At 42.9% G+C, this 26,535-nt stretch overlaps 2 protein-coding genes across 3 annotated transcripts in view; both read left to right on the top strand.

Annotated features, from left to right (window-relative positions):
- Positions 1 to 12,905, top strand: part of nhsa (Nance-Horan syndrome a (congenital cataracts and dental anomalies)) — a 56,075-nt gene extending 43,170 nt beyond the window's left edge. The window contains exons 2-9 of one of the 2 annotated variants that reach the window (XM_023428735.2): positions 13 to 165; positions 1,006 to 1,139; positions 1,837 to 1,899; positions 3,690 to 3,882; positions 5,613 to 5,744; positions 6,213 to 9,005; positions 9,661 to 9,784; positions 9,863 to 12,905. In XM_023428735.2, coding sequence (XP_023284503.1) covers positions 13 to 165; positions 1,006 to 1,139; positions 1,837 to 1,899; positions 3,690 to 3,882; positions 5,613 to 5,744; positions 6,213 to 9,005; positions 9,661 to 9,784; positions 9,863 to 10,499 — 4,229 coding nt within the window. In that variant the 3' untranslated portion in view covers positions 10,500 to 12,905. The other variant, XM_087180008.1, reaches the window with a different exon arrangement.
- Positions 12,906 to 17,006: 4,101 nt separating this feature from the next.
- rai2 (retinoic acid induced 2) lies at positions 17,007 to 25,907 on the top strand. Its single transcript, XM_023428692.2, has 2 exons — positions 17,007 to 17,136; positions 22,480 to 25,907. Exon 2 carries the CDS (start codon positions 22,548 to 22,550, stop codon positions 24,201 to 24,203), a length of 1,656 nt encoding a protein of 551 aa, XP_023284460.1. The 5' UTR covers positions 17,007 to 17,136; positions 22,480 to 22,547; the 3' UTR covers positions 24,204 to 25,907.
- Positions 25,908 to 26,535: the final 628 nt, after the last annotated feature.

Here is a 26,535-nt window from a genome sequence, read left to right as displayed (position 1 = left end):
TCTCTCTGGCAGCGGTGTCCAACCTGGATGTGGAGAGTAAGCTGACGACACATTACCAGGCCCCCTGGCACCAGCAGAGGAACATCTTCCACCCCTCCACGCGGCCAGCATGTGTAGAAGAGCTCCACAGGCAAGCCAACCTCAGCCTGTGGGCCCTGCACCAAGGTGAGGCCCTCAAAGAAACACAGCAGAGTTTCGCTCTCTGTCATTCCAAATGAATACAACTCTCCACTTTTAATTTCTTATTTTACTTTATATTTTATTTGAATCATTTGAAAACATTTCTCTGTTGACGTTGTGTCCTCCATCATTTAAGAAGTCACTCCTGGGATTCCTGCCTCCCTCTTGTTGTAGACACTGTCAGTCTGGTGTCACTCTGCCCTCTAATGGACAAAGTTTACAACTGCATCCTGGTTGTAGGAGGTTGAGGAGGGTGGCAGGAGGTATTAGATGGCATATGCGCTTTAGTGGGGGTGGAAACAGTAATATTAACAGCTATGCCGGCTGATACCACTGCAGTCATACCCGGTAATGACTCAGGTAACAGTTTGTGTGGTTGTTGTTGATTGTGTTGTATGAAAATGTTCATCATCATTCAGTCAACTCCCTCAGGCAGAACACAAACACTCAATCCATTAACTCCCCACTCAATCAACTTAATTGACTGTCTCTCTGACTTAATGACTGGACATTAAAAGCTTAATAAATACAGTATTCATCATAGACCTATTACACTGATGGCTTTGTGAAGTATTGGGTCCAACCCCTTTGTTTCTGCCCCAACTCTCTTTATTTGTCTGATCTGAGGTTAAAGGACAGAGTCGTATTTCTTCAAGTCTGTCTGAAAGCTATAGTTAAAGTTATTGGTCACTATAATTGTTTGGGGACCTTGTTTGAAGATAAACCTGGGACCGTTTCATCTTCCTCTCTTCCAAACAGTTTTTATGTCCGTCTGTGAATGTATGAGGAGGTCACACTCAGCCTGTCTTTGGTTCCTTGTTGCAGATCGCCAGAGGAGACAGTCAGGCAGCCGGGAGCGGAGGGTAACCATCTCGATCTCAGCCGTGCCCCCCATGCCCATATACCCCTCCCCTCACATCATACAGGATCAAGGAAACAGCGGCACCAATCTGACAACGGTGAGATGACGAACACCGGATCCTACACTTGATCTTGTACGAGTTAATAAAGCAGAACATCAACGGTCAAAATAAATGAAATTATTCAAATAAATTATAAATGACAACATTTTACACAGTTTCTCCTTTGACTCTGTTTTTACTTTGCTTATCAAGCATGTAACTGGGAACTCATGTGAAAAATATTCTTTTAAATGCTATGAGTGCATTTCTGTTTTTCAAGTGGTCATTTCCTGCTTTTTAACTTGATTTTATTTCATTTGATGAATTAGATACTTTATTATGCACAGATGTTTGATGTACTTTTGAAGGTAAATTCATTTCTTCCTCACAAGCAGCCAGAGAGAGATTTTAGAGCTGCAACAACACAGTTGGCACAAACACAGGTAAAGAGGAGAGTGGACTGTGTTTGTGTGTTTCATGTTGTCTGAGCAGAGCATGGATGTTTCAGTGTCACATGACAGTCCTGAGTTTGTATTTAAATGTAGCATCAGTCGCTAAGGAAGTTTTTTTTTCCCAACCTGCCCTGCCTCAAAATAATGTCACAGTCCACACGCTCCTCCTCACTGAGTTCACCTGTGTGTGTGTCTGTTTTGTCACTGTGTCTGTATTTGTTCATGTGGAATACCTCCATGTTCATCTCTGTCATGTGTTTTTGTTTTCCTGTTTTTTTTTTTGTTTTTGTCCTGTAATTCAGTTTGAATCCACCCGCTCCTCCTCCCCCACCGAATGTTGCCGCTTCTCCCCCTGGAGCAGAAAGGTACTGGTCATCCCTCCCTCCCTCCATCCTTCCGGCTCCTGTGCTCCTTCTAACACTGTATTTCACAACTCCTCACCTGTTCTTGTTTGTTTGACTCCTTCTAATTTACATAACAAATGCATGCACACTGAATGCAGCTCTCCCCTGGCAGTGGAAGCGTCCTGCTCCACCCTGTTGGTAAAATGTGGTAATAGTTAGTCATGAAACCACTTTAAAAAGTTTGATCAGTGGCAACGCGTCACACACTCACGTCCTCAGACAGTTGCTGTTGGGGTTCATGTGAGGGGCCGGACTTTAAACCTGCAGTATGTGAGGAATGTGTGTGTGAGGGCCACAGTCTCAGCCTCCCAGCAGCCTGGGTTTCTCTAATGATAGGGTCGACTTCTCCAAGCTTGCGCCTGTGATTACCCATGATTCCTCTGTGCTGCGGTTTCCCCGGTGCACCCATCGCCTAAAGAGCTAACAGCCTCATGTTTTCTCTGTCTCTGATCACCAAATATATGGCGTTTGATGTCCGCTGTGAGAGAGAAATGAGCCCATGGACAGGGGCAAACACCAAACACTGCCACTTCTTTATTCCCCTCTCATCCCGTATGTGTCCACTCTTCTTCTCTGTCTCTTTCTTTCTAAAAACGCCTTTCTGTTCTGAAAACAAATCAGCTATAAATGGTCTCCCTTTGATTCTCTTTTTTCTACTAGTTGGGAGAAGTTTCCAAGGAAACGGGTTTCTTTTGTGGCCGGGGTTTTGTCAGGGTCTCATTGGTCTGCTGGGAACAGAGAGCACAAAGGCTGGAGAGCTGGCTTTAAATGGGGGTGGGAGGTTGTCGGGTTGTGGAGGTGGAAACCAGTTGAGCCTGAGAATCATTCCCAGTTTCACATGTGGATCTCTGTAGGAATCTCAAGGTAAGAATTTAATGGACTTAATTCATTTAGCATGGAGGTTTAAGTTAGAGGGGATCTGCTGTGTTTAAGTTTGAGAGTCTGAGGAGGCCCATGGAAAAAGGATGTGGAGCTGTGGAGCGGTCTGAGGGGAGGACTGTGCAGTGATTGATACTGAGGCTCGGAGGAATGCTGCTGTGAAGTATTTCCTCTCACATGTTTCCGGAGCCTTGTTATTATGCAGGAGTCTCACATAGGTGCCACAGATCGTCGGAGCATGAGCTAAGAGTTTCCAAAGTAGCACGTTGTGACTGGAAACAAATGTTTACAGTTTGTCACATTTCGGTCCTGCGCATTAGTTGTTGAGCGAAGGAGCTGAATTTGTATTTAACATGTTACTGGTTTTTGACACATTCAGGTTGTCAGTGCTGTTAGATTGGTTTTCCATGTATAACAATATTCTCTGATTTGAACATGTTTTCAATTCCATATTTCTCCTTTGTACAATTTTGCATGAAGCTACTGAGCAGATTCTTTGAATGATTCTTGTGCTTTCCCCTCTCTCTCTCTCTCTCTTGCTCCAAAGCATGGTTTTTATTTCCATTACTTCATGTTTTCTCTGCACTCCAACATGAAACTCAGCTGCTGGAAGGGCATGCTTATTGATTTACCTCAGTCTTTGCTGCAGATTAATAAGAAACTAATCTCTACATCTAGCCCTCAGCTCTTTCCCAGATAAACACTCATTGGCATCACCAGTGCACCAGATTTTAATCACTGTTCTCTGCACATTTCCCTCTCTGAGGCTGAGTTTTATCAGTTTGTTTTTTTTTTTAACTCTGCTGTACCGTTTCTCATGTAATGCCACCTCACCGTAACACCCTAACCATGCAAATATCCATCTGTTGCAGGCTGCGCCCTCTGACCCCGACACTGACGGGGTGGCTCTAGGTCACCGGTCTAAGTGTCCCATCCCTAACATCCCCTCCACCCTGGACAAGCAGACTAACTGGTCTAAAGCCCTGCCGCTGCCCACCCCAGAGGAAAGAATGAAAACCAATTCCCAAGTCATCACCTCATGTGTCATCCCCATTAATGTGACTGGTAAATTTAAAGCACTTAATTCTTTATGTCTGAATGTGTTGCTGCGGTGTTAGCGCTCACTCAGCAGTGCAAACTCTGTTTTAGCTTCTTTTAAAGGAATAAGTTAAAATTTTTGGTTCCTTGCTTAGAGTTCATACCACTCCCATGTCTGTTAAATACGAATCCACAGCTAGAAAATAGTTAGCTTAGCATAAAGATTGGAAACTGCTAGCCTTGTGTTTTGTCCAAAGTACTGCTACTACCACCTTTTTAAACATAGTGAAATGAAGCTGTGGTTTTCAAGATAATAAGTACATGTAGTTACAGCACTAACTGTGTTTGTGTAAACAAATTAGATGTAATGTTTTAATTAGTGAGCTTTGGAGTTGGATGCTCTTACCTTAGACAGAGCCATGCTAGCTGCTTTCACCTGCTTCCAGTCTTAATGCTAAGCTGAGGTAAGCCAATCATCTCCTGGAAACCTCCTGGTCTTAAACAGTTAGACGAACACACGTGAGTGAGGTGTCAATCTTCCTGTTTAACTATTGGCAAGAATTCAAATGAGCACATTTCCCAACGTGTCGAACTATTCCTTTAAAATTGTCACACTGATTTCAGTCATATCGCACAACCCTGTGCCAACCACCGACTCTAACCAAAGAAGTTGTAACATGTTTATTAGTGAGTGTTAGAGGTTCTTGTCGGTGTATTTTTGAACATTTGACAGAGCTAGGCTAACTATTTCCCCCATTTGCAGTCTTTCCGCTAAGATGGGCTAACCGTCTCCTGGCTGGTCATATTTAACAAAGCCTCTGTGGTATTTCTTTAATATTTACTGTTGTTTCATACACAGTATATGTCAGTGTTGTGGGGGAAGCTAACAGAAGTTAACAGACTCCTGCACGCAGTCGTCCACTGTTAACACCATGTTAGCATGCCTCATTAGCATTAACAAATGTTATGTAGTATTTATTTTCCCTGCATTAAAAAGAAATAAAATATTTTCAAGAAATTTTGAAATTGATTAGTTAATTATACTTTTACTACAGAGACTCAATTTCAATGTGTAAGTCATGCTTTGGGTCCATTAACTTTCTTTCTCATGCTTTGATGCTTAGTGCCTGTGATTGTAAAGTGGCGAGCTGCTGTGACCTGAATGCCAATTAGTTGTGTCCAAACTGTTGAAAAGGCCTGCCCCATGTTATTTACTCGTGCTCCCATTGACTCAAAGGGACAGTTATATACGCCAGCACTGGCTGAGTCACAGACAGTTGAGGATAAAAAATGCACATTGTAAGCAAAGTCCAGCAATTGCTATGGTGCTGAAAAGCCTGACCTGGAGTCACATGATAGTGATAATGTACGGTGAAGGAGAGGCAGGAAAACAAGGAAACACAAAAACAGACGCAGAGACCTTCACAGCAGGATCTGTCCTTTGGTTAGTAAACCCAGGAACATTTTGACTTTATTCTTTTTCGTGTTTTGGGTGAGGATCAAATACAATGTTTTATTTCTTTACACATCCTGATATCTTAGAGGTAAATAACTTCACAGTGTGACTCCAGTCAGTTTGACTTACTGTGGCTTTCAGCTCCATCAGGTAGCTGTCCTCCTCCACTCCTTGCTGCTATTCCTGTAGAACGAGTGTAGCAGATTTCTTTTTCTTGTGCAAGACAGCGTGAGAGTTAAAGAAGGAATCGCTGCAGTTGCCACTAAACAAAGATTCCTCAGATGTCCTGTCTCCATTGCAGGGGTTGGCTTTGACAGAGATGCCAGTGTGCGCTGCTCGCTCGTCCACTCGCAGTCGGTGCTTCAGAGGAGGAGGAAGCTGAGGAGACGGAGGACGGTCGCCGGTGTTCCCAGACAGGTGCAGCAAGATCTAGGTATGTTACTGAATCTGTACATTACTGTTTATGTTCATGTTATTCACATGGATTCACTTTAACAAAAAGGTTAAAGGGTCTAAATCACATGTTATGGCTTTCTTTCATTGTAAAGACAAATGGTGCTACTAGAAATAGCTGAAAACATTTTTAAAAAATCGCATATCAGTATATTGTAGAAGAAAAACCATAATATAATCAACATAAACATGACAGACATCAACTAGTGATTATTTTCAGTTTTGCTTTTTAAGGTATTTTGGGGGTTTTATTAGACAGTTGACATCAGAGAGATGAAAGGAGAGAGACAATGGAGATGTCATGCAACATGATCAGTGTGATGATCAACCTCTTAAACCTTTTCAGAATAAGGATTTTCATGTATAAAAATCAATAGTGTGCTCATCAGTTTTAATCTATAGTTGTATCTAGAGTTTCATTTCATCCTTTTTTCCTGTCATCTCCCAGACTCTGATGACTCTCCAGGCTCCAGAGAGCGGACAGTGATCATTCATGCCAGTCCAGACATCACACCCTCCAATGAGGAGCTGGCCAGCCATCTCAGCACCAGAGACTCAGGCTGCCAGACAGAGGACTTTCTGATCTCAGGAGCTCCATCTCGGAGGAGGATCAGGGCCCAGAGAGTCCAGGGAGTCTCTGTCTCCCTTTCTCACTCTGCAGGCAACATCTCCTCCCTGCCGGACAGCGCTGACACCATGTTCACTGCCTCTGTGGGTGCACGCCTGCGCTCCAGGAGCCTGCCCCGGGACGGGAGCCGGATGATGGACAACGGGCACAATGACAGCGATGATGAGGAGGAGCTTTCCCCGTTCGACACTGAGGATTTCCTGCCTGGACCCGGGGAATTGATTCTGAAGGACGAAGAGGAGAGCACAGACGACCAGGCCATGTCTGAGCACCAGCTGGGCCTTAAGTATAAGCAGCTCTCTGAGAGTCCAGAGCGCAGCTGGATGGAGAGGACCAGATCCCAGTTGCCCAGGAAGGCCGACCTTGGCAGCTGTGAGATCTCATCCAGCTCAGACACCTTCAGTAGCCCGGTCCACTCTGTCTCAGCTGCGGGGGTGCTGGGAGGCCAGATGGACCACAAGGACGACCACCAGTCTTCTAGTGGTAACTGGAGCGGGAGCAGCTCCACCTGCCCCTCACAGACCTCAGAGACCATCCCCCCCGCAGCCTCTCCGCCGCTGACCGGCTCCTCCCACTGTGATTCTGAGCTCTCCCTGAACGCCACCACTCACAACAACGATGACCAGACCGGCTTCATGCTGGACCACTACCAGGGCCTCAGGCCCCAGCGGGCGGGCTCCTTCTCCTCCACAGCTATGGACATATTAGAGGAAGTGGGGGGCAGCACTCCCATTGAGCAGGAGTGGAGTTACCCCCACCCCGAGCCTCCACACTCACAGGACTTCAGCCCCGAGCCGAGCAGAGAGGCGGAGAGCAGCCTGGGCTGCCCGAGCTTCACCAGCATGGCCACCTGTGAGAGCAGCTACTCTGACAAGCCGCTGTCAGAGAAGGCGGACACCGTCTCACACTACTCTGTAGACACTGAAGGCTACTACACCTCCATGCACTTTGACTGCGGTCTGAAAGGCAGCAAAAGCTTCACATATAACTATGCAGCCTCTGGCTCCGACTGTGGCCTGTCTGACCTCAGTGGTCACATGACTCTGGGGAGACGCTGCCTCTCTTTAAGGAAACCAAAGGTGAAGCCGTCTCCGCCTAAGAGGAGCTCCTCCTTAAGGAAAATATGCAGTGACGGGAACATCCCTGACAGGAAAGAACCAAAGATTACATGTGGCCAGCAGCTTCCGCTGTCCTCCAATCAGAGGAGGCTACAGCTGGTTTTGTCTGGCTCTCCAGGTCATATAGAAAACTCTTCACTCGGCAGAGAGCCTCTTGTGGTGTGGGGGGTGGAGGGCTCGGCCGATCTGCCTGACTTAGGTGTTTTTAGCTCCACAGATGCTCATTCATTTAAGGACGATGGGGTTGTACAGTCAGACTATGCAGATCTGTGGCTGCTGAACGATTTAAAATCCAGTGATCCGTACCGATCTTTGTCAAACTCCAGCACGGCCACAGGTACAACTGTCATCGAATGCATCAAGTCACAGGAAAGCTCAGAGTCCCAGACGTCCCAATCTGGCTCCAGAGCCACCACGCCCTCACTTCCATCAGTGGAGGGTGAGTTTAAACTAACCTCACCAGAGAAGCTGGCAGGCCTGGCCAGCCCATCCAGCGGCTACTCCAGTCAGTCAGAAACCCCCACCTCCTCTTTCCCCTCCGCCTTCTTTCCCGGGCCGCTGTCACCCTCCAGTGGCAAGAGGAAGCCCAAAGTCCCAGAGAGAAAGTCGTCTCTGTCATCACTGTCTCTGCAGTCGCTGTCCTGCAAGGATGGAGCGTCCTCGCAGAGAGACCTGGAGCTGCCGGTAATCCCCCCCTCCCACCTCGACTTAAGTGCCCTTCATAGCATCAACAAGGCAGCAGGTTTCAGGACCCAGATTCAGACACTTCACCAAAACAAACAGAAAGCTGTAGTGACACCCAAAGCTGCAGCACCCACTAACTCAGAGGTGTTTCATGTCCACACCCTGTCCATCACACCCACAGTGCTGCACTCAGTACAGCTCCGATCCATCAGCAAAGACACTGAAGGAGGTCATGTGGACAAAGCAGCTGCCAAACTGAAAAGTAGTAAATCATTAGAGCTTAAGAGTCCACTTTTACACAACTCACATCATCATCATCATCATCATCATCACACATCGTCGAAGCAGATGTGTGAGTCAGTGTTTACCTCAAATGAAGAAGATCTTCTTCATGGAGAAGCAGCTTGTCAGAGTGAGATGAGGGACGAGCAGCACAGAGAGAGTGAGACAGCTCACAGACTGCAGTCAGAGACATCAGAAGACACCTCGGAGACCACCACTGCCCAGGAAGGAGGGACGATACAAACACCTGTCTGCTGGCAGTCTGAGCCTCTACAGCAGCAAAGACCTGAGCCCTGTGAGGAGCAGACGTGGTCCGCTCCCTCTGTTCTGCACAGTTCACCGCAGAGATCCCACAGTCTTGATAAAGTGCCTGCTACTGACGCCCAATCAGAGGTGCTGCAAGTGAGTCCATTCAGTAATGAAGGCTGCAAAGAGGAGGAACATGAGTCGTCAGGTGTTTCAGCCGACAGTGCCTCTCAGGAGGGGAAGGACGAGTCCACAGCAGAGACCGAGGGCGACTTCACCAAAGGTATTTTCACTCTGATGCAGATTAAATGTTTTATGACGTGTAATTTATCTTCAGTAGAGGCTGATTTACAACTTGACCACAACACAGCAGACTGGAGACACCTGGAGGGCAGGTTTAGGAAACTTGACTTCCCCCTCAGGGGTGGTGAGATGAATCTGAGAGGCAACAAGATTGACAGAGAGGAAAAAAGAACAAATCTATATTTCTGAAACACAAAATGTATATTTTCAAACAGCTGTTGCTCTGATCTACTTTTTTCATTTCCTGGATTGTTGTTCATCTTTAGGCCTCTAAAATGATCACTCATGGATATATGATATATGATATGAAGGGTTGTAACAATTTTATTTTTGAAAACAATAAATTTGTTTGATCAGTTTTAGAAATTTGAGGGTAGAAAACGTTGAGATTAGGCCACTTGTTAAAGTAATTTATTCAGTTGAAATGTGAAGTATATGATTTCAGCTTCTCTGTTTTTTTCCCTTGCATATTATTTTAAATGAAATATTTAAGTGTTATTTACTGTCAGTTGGACAGATTTAAACAATCAGAAATGTATACACTCATACAGGTTTCCTTGTTATAAGGGTTGACATGCTGAAAACGTTGTGTTTGTATGCAGTTTATTCAGATGTCGACTGATTTGCATTAACAGACTCTACACCCAGTGACAGCACAGTGTCCCCGCTGAGTGATGAGTCCAGGCCGGAGGACGAAAGTGTGTTTCTGTCACCCACCAAGACTCGCACCACAGAGGATCTGTTTGCGATGATTCACAGGTGAGTGTGTTGGAACTTGTCTCTTTGTGTGTGTTGTGTAGGTTCACAGAGATCCTGAAGTCATCCCTTCTTCCTCAGGTCCAAAAGGAAAGTGTTGGGCAGGAAGGACTCCGCTGAGCTGGGTGTGAGGAGCCGCGTCATCGCCGCATCAGGGAGCACACCACCCAGCAGCACCACCAGCAGCCCAATGAACTCCCCAGTCTCCCTGGTGTCACCCTCCTCCCCTGTGACCCCACCAGGCATACAGAGAGTCCCCGGGCCCATCTACAGGAACGCAAAGAAGTCCAGCACCTCCAACGAGGAGTTCAAACTGCTGCTGCTCAAAAAGGGCAGCCGCTCGGACTCCAGTTACCGCATGTCAGCTACAGAGATCCTCAAGAGCCCCATCGCTCCTAAGTCTCCTGGAGAGTCTCTGACGGAGTCGCCCAGACAGCCTGAGGAGCTCTCCTCCCCCCTGCAACAGCTGCAGCATAGTTCAGGACCAGATCAGCTCTCCAGCCCCAAAGCCAACGCTGAGGGTTTCTCCCCGAAATCCTTCCTCACGTCTGCTGCGTCCAGGCAGGGCCGCTCCAGAATCCCCCCACCCGCCAACAGCAGCCGCTACAGCATGCGCAGCAGACTGTACTCAGCGCCCATGCAGGCGATTTCTGAGGGCGAGACCGAGAACTCAGACGGAAGTCCCCATGACGACCGCTCTTCACAGGGCTCCACGTAGAAAACAGAGAAGTGTCAGAAGGTGTGAAATGATTTTGTTAGTTTACAGATAAAACAAACGGACCAGAGTGAGTTATAATATATATGAGATGTAGAAAGAGCAGGAGCATTGATGAGGTTAATGTGGTTCACAGAACACGAGGGAAAAACCACACTGTTAAAAAAAAATATAAATGAACTAATGGTGTTTTATAGCTGTTTCCTAGTTGTTGTTTTTTTTCTGTGGATATTTTAAACAAGTTCAAAAATATTTTATACATAAAGTATTTCTAAAAAATCACTTCATGAAATGAATAGTTAGAGTAAGAATCAGGGAACCAGGTTATTTAGCATCTGCTTTCAGTGAAAATAAAATATGATTTATGAACAGAAATTAAAGGCAAAACTTTATTCCAGTTGAGTTCACAGCAAATACAGGCTTAAACATATTATCAACAGTCAGACACCCAGCTGACTCCACTCCTTCAGCCCTAAGAGTATTTTAATGTTTAATCCCTGAAATTGACATTTTTTATCTTGAAAACAGACAAATATTTTGTATTAGCTGTTTGTATTCTATGAATACCTATGCAATTAGACAATTTGTACATTTCCTCCAGCCAGTTACACCAAAATGATTTTCATACCACGACCTGAGCATCAGGACTAAAAGTGTGTGAGACACAGCAGAAGAAAACAATGTGACGCCTCAGTGCATCTGCTCAAATCTGATGTGATGTCTGTGTATTTCCCTCAGTCCTTTTTAAAAGCATATAGTAAATTATATCAAAGATGATGTATTATTACAACTTTTTTAAATTCTCATGCAATAACATGAGTGAAAGAGGTGAGACAGGAAACGTCAGAGCCAAGCACTAACTCGACAATCTCTGGAAACAAGAAGGAGGCAGGTGTTAACGTGGGAGGTGAAAAAGTGATCAAAAAGTTGGAGGTGGTGAAACAGGAGCTGTGAGCGAATGAGGAGGTCATATGTTTAAGAAGAAAAACGTAACAATGGTCATTTCTGGTTTGCTGACTTGGTGTGTTTACGAATCGTTGAAAGAGGCAAGTGGAAAGTGTTCAGGAGGATCAAATACAAATATTTTATTTTACTCAGCAAGAGACAAGAAGTGACAGAGCAGCTTCGGGCCTCAGCAGGTTCGAGTGTTTCTGTGAGATTTTCAGTTGTGATGGAGGATGAAGGGTTAAATTTGAAACCAGGTCTGTGGTGAAGAGAGGAGGTTCTGGATTTGATGATGACGACGGACGACGATCTGTTTTATTCCCCATCAAAGATCTAACTGTCACATTCTATGTGTCTGAACAATCTAAATATATTTATTTTTTATAACTGACACAGAAAATCTCCACATGCTCCTTGATTTGGTTTAAAACCTGAAACTGAAATCTTTAAATGAAAGTATATTTTATTCAAATGCTTATTTTGTTTATAAGAGACAGATTTTAAATCTTATTTGAGACACTGGCTGCAGAGACAAATAGGCAAGCAACTCATTAAATGTCATTAAACAATGACATAAACAGTCATAAGCTAGAGGAGAGGTTACAGATGTAACCCAGGCGCTCTGAAGCTGGTTTATTATCCTGCACATTCACAATAATTTACAAGTAAATTGTGTTTATTGCAGCGGTGGTATTCAACCATTATGCAATGTTGACTGAGTCGATGTAGCCATATTGAAGACTGTTCACCACTATTGGTACACTGTAGATATCAACTTCATTTTGGCCTTAATAATGATACTCCACACTGATGCAACTACATAGAACAGGGTACACAGTGGGGTGTGTGTGTGTGTGTGAACCTTCATTCCAGCATTTATTTTTGCACTGATAAAGTGATGTTTGTGAAGTTTCAGTAGTCTCTTGCTGTACCTGGAGATATTCACCAACCTTTACATGGAGCTGTTTGACTTTCCTTTGAGTAATATTCACACTTTAGGAGTGGAGTAGATGCTTCTGCCAAAGGCTAGAACGTGTACATGTTAGTGGCATTGAACTGTTTTTCTTTTCTCGTTTACTTGACTCAAACCAATACTAAAAGAAAAAGAAATACGGCTTATTATAACTTATGGTACTAGATACATTTCATTTCAGATCAGCCTCTGTATACTGTAGGTATCAGCTTTGTATTTTTTTGTACAAACTTGTAAATACAATAACTTTTGGAATTGTCTCAAAGGTTGTTGAATTGTTTCTTATGTAAAAAAAAAATGTTTTCAAAGTTTACATTAATTTCAAACCTTTGTATATTTTTGAGCTGTGGAACACTTTGTCTTGTATTTATTTTTTAGTAAGCATTGTGGAAATCCCATAGTAAATCCTATCAAAGCCAACTGCTAGCACCACAGGCTGCTTAGCAAATGTGTATAAAAAGACAAATAAATGTGACTGCTTTGAAAATGGGGATGTTGTTCTCATTTTAAAGGTGTTATCAATCAGTTTTACTTTTATTTTTTGTACTTAAGTACAAAGTGCAGGTACTTAACTTGACTTCATTTCACTTTAAAATTTACATTTCAGAAGGAAATATTTTTTTCTTCCCTGCATTTATTTGACAGCTGTAATTAGTAGTTGCTTCACAGATTAAGATTTTTCTTACAACATGTATGATGGCCTTATAAAAAATAATTCATTGTTATAAACTAAACAACCTAATATTATATAAATTAGTTTAAATAAAATTAATGTAAAATGAGATGGAATAATAATAAATTAGTAACAAATTGAATGGATAAAATGAATGAAATAAACGAATAATGAAAATAAGTTTAAAAACAAGAAAACAACAACAGCAACAACAACGACAACAGCAAAACACTACTCAGTGCATTTTACTTATAATATTTGCGTACTCCAACTTAAGTATGATTTATGTATGATTTTATATTTGAATACTTCCACAACTGGAATTTTCACTGCAGGTGAAAAATGTGTGTTGTTACAGTACAAATTGTCATCACATTCATTTATTATTCAGTCACACAAACACTTTTTACAGAGCTGGTGTTCTGTACTGGACTGCAGTGTCAGCTTGGTCTCCAAACCTGTGGATGGCGCCATTTCATACAACAAAACAAGACTGTAAGAGACTTTGGCTCAGGAGGGTAGAATTAGAAAAAAGACCAGATGAGAAGAGTATTGAAAATTTCGCACATGAATAATTGGAGAGCTTGTAAATGACAACTGGTAAAAAACACTAAATGATAGATCCCCATTGAAATCCCATTTTTCTCTTGCATTGTAGCACAATCAGATGCTATTTCTGCTGTTTCTAACAGACTGTATATTGGCAGTAAAACACCATAATTGTTCTGAGTGTTCTGAAACATCTCCATACTTCTATCTTTGCTGTCTCAAGTTACACAGCTACTACATTGTACAGAGTCAGGCCGCACAGAGTCCTGCGGTGTTGTGCAGGTCTCACCACAGTCAATGCCATGGTGCCTCTGATTCAGAGCTAACACTAGAGGGTGTTCTTCAGCTGAACACACAGGAGAATATCCACTGGGTAATTTAATGCAAATTGAGTGTAAATTTAAATTAGGCCTCTTTGTGTCCTGGCCAGTGAAATAATACAGCTGTGATTATTTTTTTTTCAAACATCTGGACATGTTCCTCTCAACATAACAGACTGAGCTCTTAGCTGTAGTTATATACATGTCATTTCTACATCTGTTATGTCAGTTTCATGGTCCAGCTCCACAGTCTGTGTGAATTCCCTTTGTTGCTCTGGTTAATGTCAAAGAGCCTGTGACGGACAAAAACGTCTTGTTCTCAGTCCGTACATGTCAGCTGAGCTCAGATTGTATGTGAAGGGGAAAAGAGGTAAACAAAGACCTGGACTGTTTGGCATCCCAAGTGGGTACCTATCAAAGGGCACACTGACCGTGACCCCTGACCTCCATTTACATTGGAGACGGGATGGCTTGGAATGGCATGAATGGTGTCGAAATCAAGTGTTTTTGTTCTTCAGTGGTGTATGTAATGTGCTGAGATGGAGAATAAAATGGACATACAATGATTTTGGTTCCACTCTATGAGGAGTTGTCTTACAAGCTTTGATGGTGGTTGACTACAGACATGTCTGTCTCAGTGTTTGTCTTTGTGTTGTACAGCAGGCTTTGTGTCTCTGTTTGCCCTGTGGCTCTAAGACAGTACAGTGGATATTGTATAGGCCTTAAAAGCAAATTTCAGCACAACATGACTTTTATCATTGACTGATTATGAAGAACATGCAAAGGCAAGTAAAAACTTTCAAAAGAAAACACACAGCTTCTCAGCATTCATTGGCTGCAGCTGTAAGGGATTGTACGAATATTATCAGGCAGGTGGGGGAAGAATGGTCCAATGTTTTTGTGAGGTATCTTTGATTTTTTTTTTTCCTATTATTTTTTATCCTCACTTTTTCAGATTTTTATTTTTTTTTTCTAACATTTATTAGAACAGGTTACTTGACTATTAGTCTCACGCAACCTTTTATACACAGCGATGGTATGGTATGAATTAATTAGTAATTTATTGTGATTTGTTAGAAAAAAATAATAAATAATAATAAAAAGAGACCAAATAGTTCCATCACTGTACAACTGTGTTCAGCTATGTTCACGTTCATGTATTTCCTTGCACCAAACAGCCAATAAACCAACTGTACAGACGTTAGCTGTAACCTAGCTGACAACGGACGAAACAACTGTGTCTGTGTTCAGCTCAGCCTCTATAACTAAACTCAGAATCTTCATTTCTTTCTGTTATTTCCTGCCAGTCTTTCCTTTTACCTCTCCTCTCTGCACCTTTATGAAACACATTCATAAAGACCTGGGATTCGTAAAAATTTTTCACTCAAGTTTTTTCACCTCATGCAAATATGTCAGCATCAGCTCAAGACGCATGACTAAATGTAAATTCCCATTATATCGAGTCTTTTAATTGACTTTTTATTCAGTAGTGCTGCCATTTTGTCTGAACACGGTAACACGGCTTTATTCTTTAGTTAAAGGGACGGTCCAGATAAAATATCTATAACCCTGGAGGGGAGGTTCTTGCTTTTTTATGAAATGGAATAGGAGATTCAGTCCCATTCCAAACCTCAGTCATTTTTGTACAGTCCCTAAATGCAGTAGAAGGATCTGTGGAAGACTCATTTATATGTAAGTAGTGATTATAATTAGGGGTATTTGTGTCCAATCAGCCTCCGTGTTTGGATTTTCTAATGTTTAGTGACACATTTTTCCTGGATACACAAAATAAACCACATGACTGCATCTGATCCATACAGAATGAATTGCTATTGACAATTGTGATGACAGTAATATTGATATTTATCATTGGTCTATCTTTGGTAAATGAGTATTGATTGGAGTGGTGCAGCATGAGAGCAGCACATTTAGTCTTGATCTGAGCTGTATTTCCACATATGAGTAATACTGACTGCGGACAGGGTGGGGGAAGGGACACCGAAGACGTAACCACACCAAAGTCACCACCATGCCACCAGGGCATATTGTGAGGCTCATTATAGTGCATTAAACAGCCTCCCTGTGGAACAATGAGAGGCCCAGGGGCCCCTGAGGCAGAGCCTGAGGGTGGTTGGGACTGATATAGAGACCCAGGGGATCCTGCTCACCCAGGCCTGTCACTACCAGACTCTCACCCCCAGCTGCCAAACTCCATTTTCTGTCATCAGCCGTCACCAGGATAAGACTATCTAGAGGAGTGTTTAGATGAAAGAATGGCAGTAATACTGGGGTTCAGTTTGTCTTTGGGGTCATCACATACTGGATATCTCTTCATCTAGTTCAGACTTTGGATATTTTTGGTGGTTATAGTCAGGATGGTTTTAGTTGGTTAGAGTTAATGGTTTTTAATATCAAACTACACCTCTTTTATTATAGGTTTGTAATTTGGTACTAATTTTGGAATAAAAAAAAGGATGACCTTGAAAATCTCAATTTAAACCCAAATAAAAATTAATGAATTATCGATATATAATTAGTAACTCTTCTCTACAAGATAAAATGAAGAAATTAACAGAATTCTGTGTAAAAGAAATGCTTTCCTATCCCTGTAATATTCTTACAGTCCTTTAGACTTAACTTGTGACCCCTTGTGAGAGTCCCGACCACTACCTGCACAGCATAGTTAATAAATGGGAAGTGTATCAATTTATACATTCATTTTCCTGTAATAAGTACCAGATTATATATTTTGAAAATTACAAACAAAAGGCAGGCAGAACACGGCATGAAATTACATCAATTAATCAATTAATAACATTAGTTGATTGTTGTATACTATACTATACTATATTGTTGTTTTTTAATGTATTTGTTTAATATTTCATATCTAGAGGTAGTGTATATAATTATCTATTCAAATTGTTTACTGAACAATTGTCTTCTTTATTTATTTATGTTTTTTTCATCTGTCCCTAACTGGGGGGGGGGGGGGGGGGGGGGCGGCCCGCTGACGATGCTGCGTGCGCAGCTTCAGCCTGGAGTCGCTACGACTGGACCGCAATGAAGAGATAAATAGCAGCCTTATCTATTTATTTTATAAGTACTACGGGTCTCATTCATTCATAACGGAGAGACGGTGGCCGGCGGGGAAAGTCGCTGACGCGCTCGGCCGCTTCAGAGGTGAGTAGATGTTGGTTTTTGTTGCAAAGCTGGAATTTTTATGGAAGAAGAAGAAGAATTAAAGGGAAGGATATGAAACAGGGTGAGCCTTGATTTTCTCATTTTTACGTCGCTGAAACGTAAGTGGAAACGTCGTGGATTTACGGACAATTATTTATCTAGTTGAACGGCCTCAGTTTTTATAACGTATTCAAGCTTTTTTTTCGTGTCAGAGACGATGTGCGCAGCTAGCTTGTACCGTGAATAACGCGGACGGTCTGTCAACGTTTTTTAAATATTCTTCGAAGGACCGGGAAGTTTGGAAATAACGGGATGTGATTTAGCGCGAGGACCCCTCTCTGCTATTTATTAACTGTTTTAATGGCACCGAGCCGCACGCGCCCTCAGCCCTGCGTGTTATTACCGTGTGATGTGTGGAGACCAGCGCGTAGACAGCGCACAGACCCCCCCTCCCACCCCCTGCTTTTCATGGCGAACCGTCGGCTTGCTCAAGGACCAGACACATATTTGTCTGGGAGCAGTGTGACGGTGTCTGCAGGAGAATAAACATGTCACCAGAGAAGACGTAGAGAACATATCCTCAGATGAACTGGACCGTGTCTGTGTCAGGGCCTGGTGTTACAGCCTGCCGTTAATAACCAGGGAATGTGCTCCTCTTGTTGTCCTGTCACATGTGCAGTGACAGAACTGGAATAAAAGGAAAATAGAAATTTCTTTTAGCAGTGGTATAAAGACACACCCACAGATCTATCTGAATGGTTTATTCACATAGCCAGAAAACATTGTATGCTTTCTCATTTAAAACGGTTCCAGCTTAATTCCTCATTTGAATCTTCTCTTTGTATTGAGGGGAATGTGGATTTCTTACTGTTACTTCCTAACATTTGTATTCCGTGCAACCACTTATTTGCTAATGACTTCAGTGTAGTTCATACACATAAAAAACACTTGGCCTGGCAGTGTAAATGTATTTTGGTTTGGTTAAAGATTGTGAGATGATAAAAATGAGTTTCTCAGTGGGATTTAACAGTGTGGTTGTCACACAGTGATCATAGTGATGATTATTACAATTGTATGAATTAGAACTGTTAAATTATTCATCAGATTTGACTATTACTGTGGCATGTAGGAGATCAGCTGGAGGGATGAATAAAAGATAATCTGCACTGATGGTGAGAGCAGCATGTGTAAGTCCAAGGATGTGACGCTCATGATGAGGCTCTGTGTGTCTCTCTAATGAGATGTAATTGGCTATTGGAGCAGAGGGGTGTTGAGAGTGATGACCTTTAGATCATCAGCCATACCCCATCCATCCCCTGGTGCTTTGTTCCTCCTGGTTTTAACTCTAAAGTGAACCCATAAGAAGGAAGGAACAAAGAAAGAGACTTGTCCCTGTAATGTATTTGGACTGCACTGCACTTTAATGCAATTTAAGTTAAGGCGTTGTTGTTTTCTCCCTGCTATTGACTTAGCATGGAGTACATTCCATCAGTGAGGCAAGGAGATGAAAAAAAGGAAATGTGGAAATCATTACAGTATCGGGGACAGGGGAGGGATTTTATTTGGCTCTCTGTTGGGTCTCTTCTTGCCCATTTACTAAATTAGCAGTTACTGGTTAGTGAACACAAACCTCTAACAGATGATGTGTGAGAGTGAGGAACGGCTTTAGATGTGTCGCTGTGTTAGAGAAATACTGTGCGGTCATTCTATGAGAGGATTGTTTGTGTTGCATGTTTCTTACATTAGCTCATATATAATGAAAACTGCATCACACAGCTGCTATTTTTATCAACCCCCTCTACAAACACTATCATCATGTGGAAGTGGCGGAATCAAACAAGGAAGATTAATACGTTTAACCTAAAGATATTTATGGAAATAAGGTTGTATTTATTCTTCACTGACCCTATACTGTGAATGTGTGTGAGTACAGTTTTACAGTGGTGTGTTCAGGCTGTGTAATAGGTGTAACAGCACATTTACATGGGTTATTTAAGTTGATTTTAACTAAAAACAAAAAAGGGTAAAAAGGAACAACCAAAAGCTTTGTGTTTAGCTGATTTGTGGCACATCAGCAGGAATCAGATATTTACTGACGCTTCTGTGACATCTGTCTTTGACCTTCCCTCTCTGTGATAACACAGACGAAGCAAAGCCACAGTGTCAAATAATGTAACAGGAAAAAAGATGAACATGGTCTCTATGTACTTTGGCCCCGTCTTCACTTTGCTGGTTAAACTTCCTCCTTTGTCTGTGGAGTTGACATTGTACTCACATGATTCAAGAGCAGAGGAGGTGGAGTAGGGTGCTGTGATCTGCTGTGTTTGCTAGAGGGAGACTACAGCAACAACATGTCACCCTGGTGGTGATTACTGTTCAGCATCAGGTCACCAGAAGACTCTGATGGCGCAGAGTTCACACACTCTAACATTATTTTTATTTCCTTTCATAAAACATCGTCTCACCCTGAGAGGAATGATTAAATAGATGCATTATCTGGGTTATTTTCCTCTCTCCGTGCCAGAGTCTTAACCAAGAAAGACTTCATTCATATTGGTCAGTGAGGCTTTATCGTGTCACAGACCTCATGACCATGTTATCAAGCAGGAAATGTCTTGCCTCAAACTTCCTGGAATGCAAGTGAGACCGTAGCATCAAAATCACAGACAAATAGAACAGATCAGAATTTCCCATTCAGTCTTAATTGTAAGACATTAGTTACATTTTCTAGAGCAGGAATGAAAAGAAAAGTGAGGTTTACAGTTGCTTATGAGAAAACAATCTTTTGCTCATGCATGTGTGTGACACTGATGTGTGCTCATATCCTTGCTTTTATTCTTTTATTAACAATTTGTCCAAGTCCTCTTTGTCTGGCTTGCAGATGCAGTCTTCCTTATAAGGACAAAGGAGGGTGTGTGGCATATGCATAAACTACCATTACTGCCCATCATTCAGAGAGCTGACACCTTCCTCTTTGAACCTTTAAAATCCAGTCAACTCTCTGCTGTGTCAGGAAAACACATGGAGAATCAAGCTATAAATACACAACATCTTTGCTTGTGCTCTTGTTTTTGTATTCAATTCATGCACACACACTTCCCAGACCTTTCCCATGGGTCAAACGGCGACAGGGTTATCGGTCGCCTGTCTGGCTGCAGAATCCTCCGTGTAATCCATCAGAGCCCTATTACAATCTCTCATCTATGCTACAGAACAATATAAAACCAGCCTGGGGGGATAGAGGACTCCTCCTCGCTGCTCACTGAGGCAACCCAACACCACATGAAGGCTGCTGGGAGGAAAAAAAAGTGTCACGCTTTTGCTAGTAAATTGGAACTGCATGTGTGCATTTAATTGAGTTTTTCACTTAGAAGGTAAAAGGTACTTTTATGTTTCGGGTTATTTAAAGTTGACCCTTTCCCAAGACCTGAATATTATTCATGGTGTTCCCAACAGTATGAATAATTGACCTCCTGACATTGGATGCATTGTATCTGTTGGCACCCAAGGGATGTTTGTATCACAACAGATGGATGAGGTGTGTGGAGGTGTCATGTAGTGATGAGGAAAGGAAACACACAGTGGGTTTGTAAAAGCACAGTTACGACAGGGAAGCCGTCTTAAGAAGATAGATAGATAGATAGATAGATAGATAGATAGATAGATAGATAGATAGATAGATAGATAGATAGATAGATAGATAGATAGATAGATAGATGCACTTGGTTTAAAAACCAATTTTACACTTTACTTCTCAGCTGTTGCAGAACATTTTGTTTATAATGTATTTTGTGTATAATACACAAAACTAAAGAAAATAAATAAATAAATAGGTTAAAGGTACTTTAAAGCCGAGCACAGATGAGCTGTGCTATTTATTTAATTATGTATTTATACACAGTATGTAACTTCTTCCTCTAGGGGTCTCAATCAAAACAATGACAAAAGACGGCGTAGGGTGATGTCATTTAAATAGCGTGGGATATCATGGGAGTTGTTGTCTTCACCACCATTACCATAAGCTCCTCCCGGTTTGGATAAAAACACTGAATGAAGCAGTTTGACATTTAAAGTCAGTGTTTGAGCGACGCTGTACGGAGGACAGAGACTCAGGGAAGAGTTGGAGCTGAGATTGATGCTAACCTTTGTTCTGATTGTTTCTCTGATAACTTATGAAGCAGACGTTCAGCAGGTTTTTACCAGCAGCTGAATTATCCACAGAGGTGTCCTCCTCTCTTCAGTGACACAGGACAGGACGTCTCCAGCAGCTGGGAGCTGAGCTGTCTCACATTTCCTCAGCTTGTTTCTCTGATAACTTCAGATCCAAACGTCCGACAACTAAAATCCTTCATCTGGTTCAAATATAGATCTGAAAACCACCAAGGTGTAAAACGTGTATGTGGCTTAAAACTAGACAAAAGTATTGCATGTCTCTTTGTCTCTTTACAGTCCCACATACAGTGAAAAATTGTCTCTTCAGACTGTTACACATTTAATGCAGATATCTGGGCTTTTGTTATTAAACCGATGCAGTCTATCTGGTGATATGTAGGTGCGCACCAGTCAATTGTATTGTAGTAAGTGTTTGTCTATGTGCATCAACACAGGCTTCCAGGCTTTTAGTTGGTCACTAGAGGATTCAGATCAGTTAGAAAAACCAACACAACATAAACATAAACAAATACGGCCTCTCAATATAAATACATGTATGTGTTAAGTGTTAGTTTAGCTGTGAGTGAAAGTGATTCAATGTGTACCAGTGCTCTGAGGAGATATAATGAAACATAGTGCATGGCCCAGTAATACCATAGGAAGTTTGAGTCCCCCTCCGTCATATGGCAAGTATAATAATGTCAAACATAACCTGTGTCATCTATTGATCCAAATAAAATTCAAACATATTTTCTTTAATTTAGTAAAATAGGATATCGGCAAAGGTATATTTTGTAGTTTTGGATTCAGCTGCTGGTAAAAACCAAACACACTTTTTACACAATAATTTGTTTCCAGCAAACTTTATTTTTGGCAAGTGTTTGTCAGACATGGTTAGTTCATGTACCCTTGGAAAATTGAAAACTCAACGATTCTTTCTGTTTTTACAGCGTACCCTCAAAGAACTAGACATAACTCAGTCTCAACATGCTTTGTTTGCAGTATGTCTTATATTTTAATTAACAGTATTTCTTCCTGAGCTGTACTAGACACAACATGGAGCAGGTGTCCTTCACATGGCATTCGCAGGACAAATTCCAGTGATGTTCTCAATGCTGTGTACAGTTTTTGTGTATGTGTAATTGTTGAAACTACAGCACAGCAGCAAACATTGTGTTTCCTGTGTTTCAGGGCTGCCTGGAAGAAGAATGGATGAGACCCACCACTAGCAGTTTTTGATTGACTCTTCAAGCGGAATAATGGAGGGTAGTGATGATGTGACTCAGCCGCAGACTGACGTGTGCAGCTCTGAGGTGAGAGGAAGTGAAATCACCAGTAAAGTGGAGGATGGAGCCACTCCAGTGATCCCTGCTGACTCCTGTGACAGCAGCACCACAGGACTGAGCAAAGGAGGCCTCTCTAACCTGGTGGAGCCTCCTGCTCCGTCAGTGGTGACTCCCACTGCAGAGTCTCCAGGAGGGGTGTCGCTTAAAGTCGCCACAACTGTGCTGCACCCAGTGTGTCTGGGAGAGAGCCCACTGATGTTGCCCATTCACCTCCAGATGGCTGGAGCCGCTGGCCCTCAGCTCGGCCAAATGGGGGCAGCACCGTACTTGATAACGAGCCAAAGCCCCGTTTCACTCCCCCTGGTCTTGGATCAGCAGGTCATTCAGCACATGAGTCCTTCTGTGATTCCTCAGACCACTAACTGTCCTCAGCTGCCGCTCCAGAATAACGTCCTGTGTCAGAACCCCTTGACGTTTGGTTTACCTCCACCTGTCGACCAGAAGTCAGTGGGACAAACGCAGGAGGCTAACCTGCTCTCTCTCCTCCAGAATCCAGCTTTTGCGGCCATCTTGCAGGACCTCTTTCCCTCCCAGGCTGGTTCATCAACCTGTCAGTCACCAGGCTCCAACTTCTTCCCCCTTCCTCCCCTCACACCTCCCTACACCTCCCCTCTGGCCCCATTAGTCCCTCCTGCCACACTTCTAGTCCCCTACCCCGTCATCATCCCGCTGCCAGTGCCTCTGCCCGTCCCTCTCCCCATCCTCATTCCTGTCCCTCAGACTGAGGACTCAAAGGGGAGCATGCCAAACCCAGTTTGCACAGTGAGTAAAAGCACTCAGACTTCTCCAAAAGATACTACCTCTCCTTCACTGTCTTCAAGCAAATGCCTGCCACTGTTCCAGCCACAAAATGTGTCCCCGTCCTCACTTCCTCCAGATGAAGGACAGGCATTAGATCTGTCTGTCAGGGCATGTCCAGTAGAACCAAAACAGGAATACCCCAGCCTACAGCAGGACAGTGTGCTCGACCTGTCAGTGCCTGGTGTGAGGAAGAAGTGTGTTCAGTCGTGTAGCTCCAGCAGCTCACCAGGACGAGACAGAGATTCAGCCTTCCAGTCCAGTCAGGATACGAGTGGTACTTCGTTGTCTCTGGGGGTCGAATGCTCTCAGAGCTTAGATTCCAAACTCCTGGGAAGTCTGGCTTCCCTGGAGTTCAGCCGGCAGCACAAGTGGGTGGTTGACAGTAATGCGGGTGGGTCTAGCTCTGTAGGTCAGGATGCGTCTCTCAGCGGCCCTGGAAACCTTGAAATAGTCAGTACCTCACAAACGGCCAAGGTCATCGTCTCTGTGAAGGACGCAATCCCTGCCATCCTGTGCGGGAAGATAAAAGGTCTCTCAGGGGTCTCCACCAAGAACTTCTCCATCAAACGGGACGGCAGCCAGGGGGCGTCTCTGCAGCAGCTCTACAGAGTGCCGTCAGCATCCCAGGGCGAGCAGCATGACCCCAATGACCCGCTTAAAAAGGTCCCTAAAAACAGAGCCATCAAACTGAAGAAGGTCAGCTCACAGGAGATACACTTCCTTCCCATTAAGAAGCAGAGACTGGCAGCGCTGCTCCCCAGGAAGTGAGGGCGCTCGGCGGAGGGGGATTAATTGTTGGACCGCTCTTTGGTAATCCCTCCAGAGCGTGTAACGTAAAACACATGTGGGGACATTCTGTAATCAAACTCATACACTTACATTTCCAATCAAAGCTTAGAGTTTGGCTCCAAATGTTGCTGAAACTGAGGCTCATGAATGTGACACTGAGGTTCCAGAAAGCTGAACGGCTGTGTTGTTATGTAATGCACTACTCTGGAGTGTTATACTAAACCATAAATGTTGTTTTGTGTATGGCAGCTTAATGGGCTCTCCATGTGGCTTTGGAGTTTCTCTTTATAATTACAGCAGAGACACATGGGTTCCATTTTTCCTTTTGGGTCATGGTTTGTTTCCATGTGTCATTTTTCTGTAAGTGCACTGAAGACCCCAAAAAGCCGATAGTCGAGGTTCTTGCTGTTTGGAGCGGAGCAGTGTTCACCGGCAGGACGTGACTGAGACTGTTAAACCATGTCCCATCATCATCATCATCATCACAAACTTCCGTAGTCATCAGTAGCTCACTGGAGCGACATGCTCTTTTCTGATTGGCAGGGGTTTAGCATGATGGGCTAATAAGGAGTTGGCAAAATCAACGTTGGCAACAATGTACATTCTTACTTTGTTAAACAGCAGGAAAAAAGGGATGTCTTAATTGTTTTCATATTGAAACAACACTACAGGCCTGGCCAAATATATTAAGACATTTCTGGAAAGAACTATTTTTGTCTGTGTATACAACACTATGCCCCCCCCGGCTGTTTCCACTAACAGACTTATGGACTGAATCTAGGTGGAAACGATATACATCAACTTAAAATGTGAAGGTTAAGATGAAGTAGAAGGGAACAGCCACACTGAAGAAATGATGAGCGTTTCCTTGGCTTCAGTGAGAGAAAATACTGCTCATATATTTGTTAAAGTGTGTGTTAGTCTGTTATTAGAGCCAGAACCCCCCCCCCCCCCCCCCCCCCCCCATCAAATATTTCAGTGTAAGACATTTGTTCCAAGTAGTTTGGTGTCATCTTCAGTGTTTGGTGGAGCATGGTGTTTTCTCTCTGTCCCATGATTCTGATCAGATGTGAATGTGCAGAGTGTTTGTCGTGTGTCAGTTCATTTTTACTGAGTGCACTTCGTCATAGTTTAGTTTAAACGTTACATGGTGTCCTACCTATTCTACTAAGACTGTTGCCCCTTTGTGATTACAGTGAAAATCTGTGAATTACAGGCCAAGAACTAATAACAGCCATATGCAGACTGTCTGGATGAACAGAGGAGGGATGGAAAATACATAAAGCTCCACTTTTTTACCAAGTCTTTATTTATAGTGATGTGCTTTAGTACATCTTTAACTAATGTCTGCAGTCCATTCAACAGAAAGCTCTTTTTCCCACCGTGAAGTAGTTTGAAATGTTGTAGAGGATTTCACCCTAATTTATTCTCTGTAACTTTTATTTATACAGTCTGTGTATATACTGGACGGTCAGTGAGGAGACAGAGTGTGACTGGATTTAAAAAAACAGCTTCCTTTTGTACCTGTCAGTCTCCTGAAGCACCTTTTGCTTATGAAAACTTTTGTTTGAATTGAGATGTTGGTGAAGAAACAGTTGAAATGCTGGCAGTTAAATGTTTGCTTACTGTACAGTACGTGTGCTTTTTTATATGGAAGTGAACTAAAATGTCCCAAGCTCTAAATTTCCTAGTCTTGTCTTTTTTTGATGACGTTTTCTATCTGGTTTTTCTACCTGGTTTGATATCAGAGAGAAGTCTTCTTATGTCAGAGTTCACTGAAAGCGGGCTGGAGGAGGCCTTCTGGTAAGAATCAGCTCTATTAAGACAAAATGTTTCATCCAGCAAAACCAACTCTTTGTGACAGAGGGGTTTGTATTCCTATCAAACAGCCCAACGGAAGAGGCTTCTTACAGTTTCTAAACTGAATGAAACCCTCCACAGGCTGCTGAGTGTGAAGTCTGGAGCTGAGGCGCTAAAATGACTGGATTCTGTGTTCACAGTAAATGAAGCACACACACACTATATGAAGTGTTAGTGATGTAACTGTGGTACATGAGAGTTTTCAGCTTTAAGTGCACTGACTCATCAGACTCATCTGGCATCTCATTGATTTGTATGGATGAGAAACTCAATGATTTCTCATTCAACAGTGCTTCGATATTTGTGACTTTTATTTTTATATATATATGTCAAACAAGCAGCATAAAGCCTTTGGTTGTTTGTCAGTGTATTGATGGTGGATAATTAAACCTAAAGCATTTTCAGTTCATGTTGCAAGTAATAATCAGATCGTCCTCAATGTGTTGTTCAG

This window comes from Seriola lalandi, unplaced genomic scaffold, assembly GCF_002814215.2.
Source record: "Seriola lalandi dorsalis isolate HSWRI2012SDOR001 ecotype SW California unplaced genomic scaffold, Sedor1 jcf7180002054885, whole genome shotgun sequence".
Taxonomy (NCBI): domain Eukaryota; kingdom Metazoa; phylum Chordata; class Actinopteri; order Carangiformes; family Carangidae; genus Seriola; species Seriola lalandi.
The sequence above is the reverse complement of the archived record's forward strand: the minus strand, read 5'-3'. Positions and strand labels throughout refer to the sequence as shown.

Coding starts and splice junctions, on each gene's coding strand:
- rai2 (XM_023428692.2), top strand. CDS start 22,548: ATGGAGGGTAGTGATGATGTGACTCAGCCGCAGACTGACGTGTGCAGC.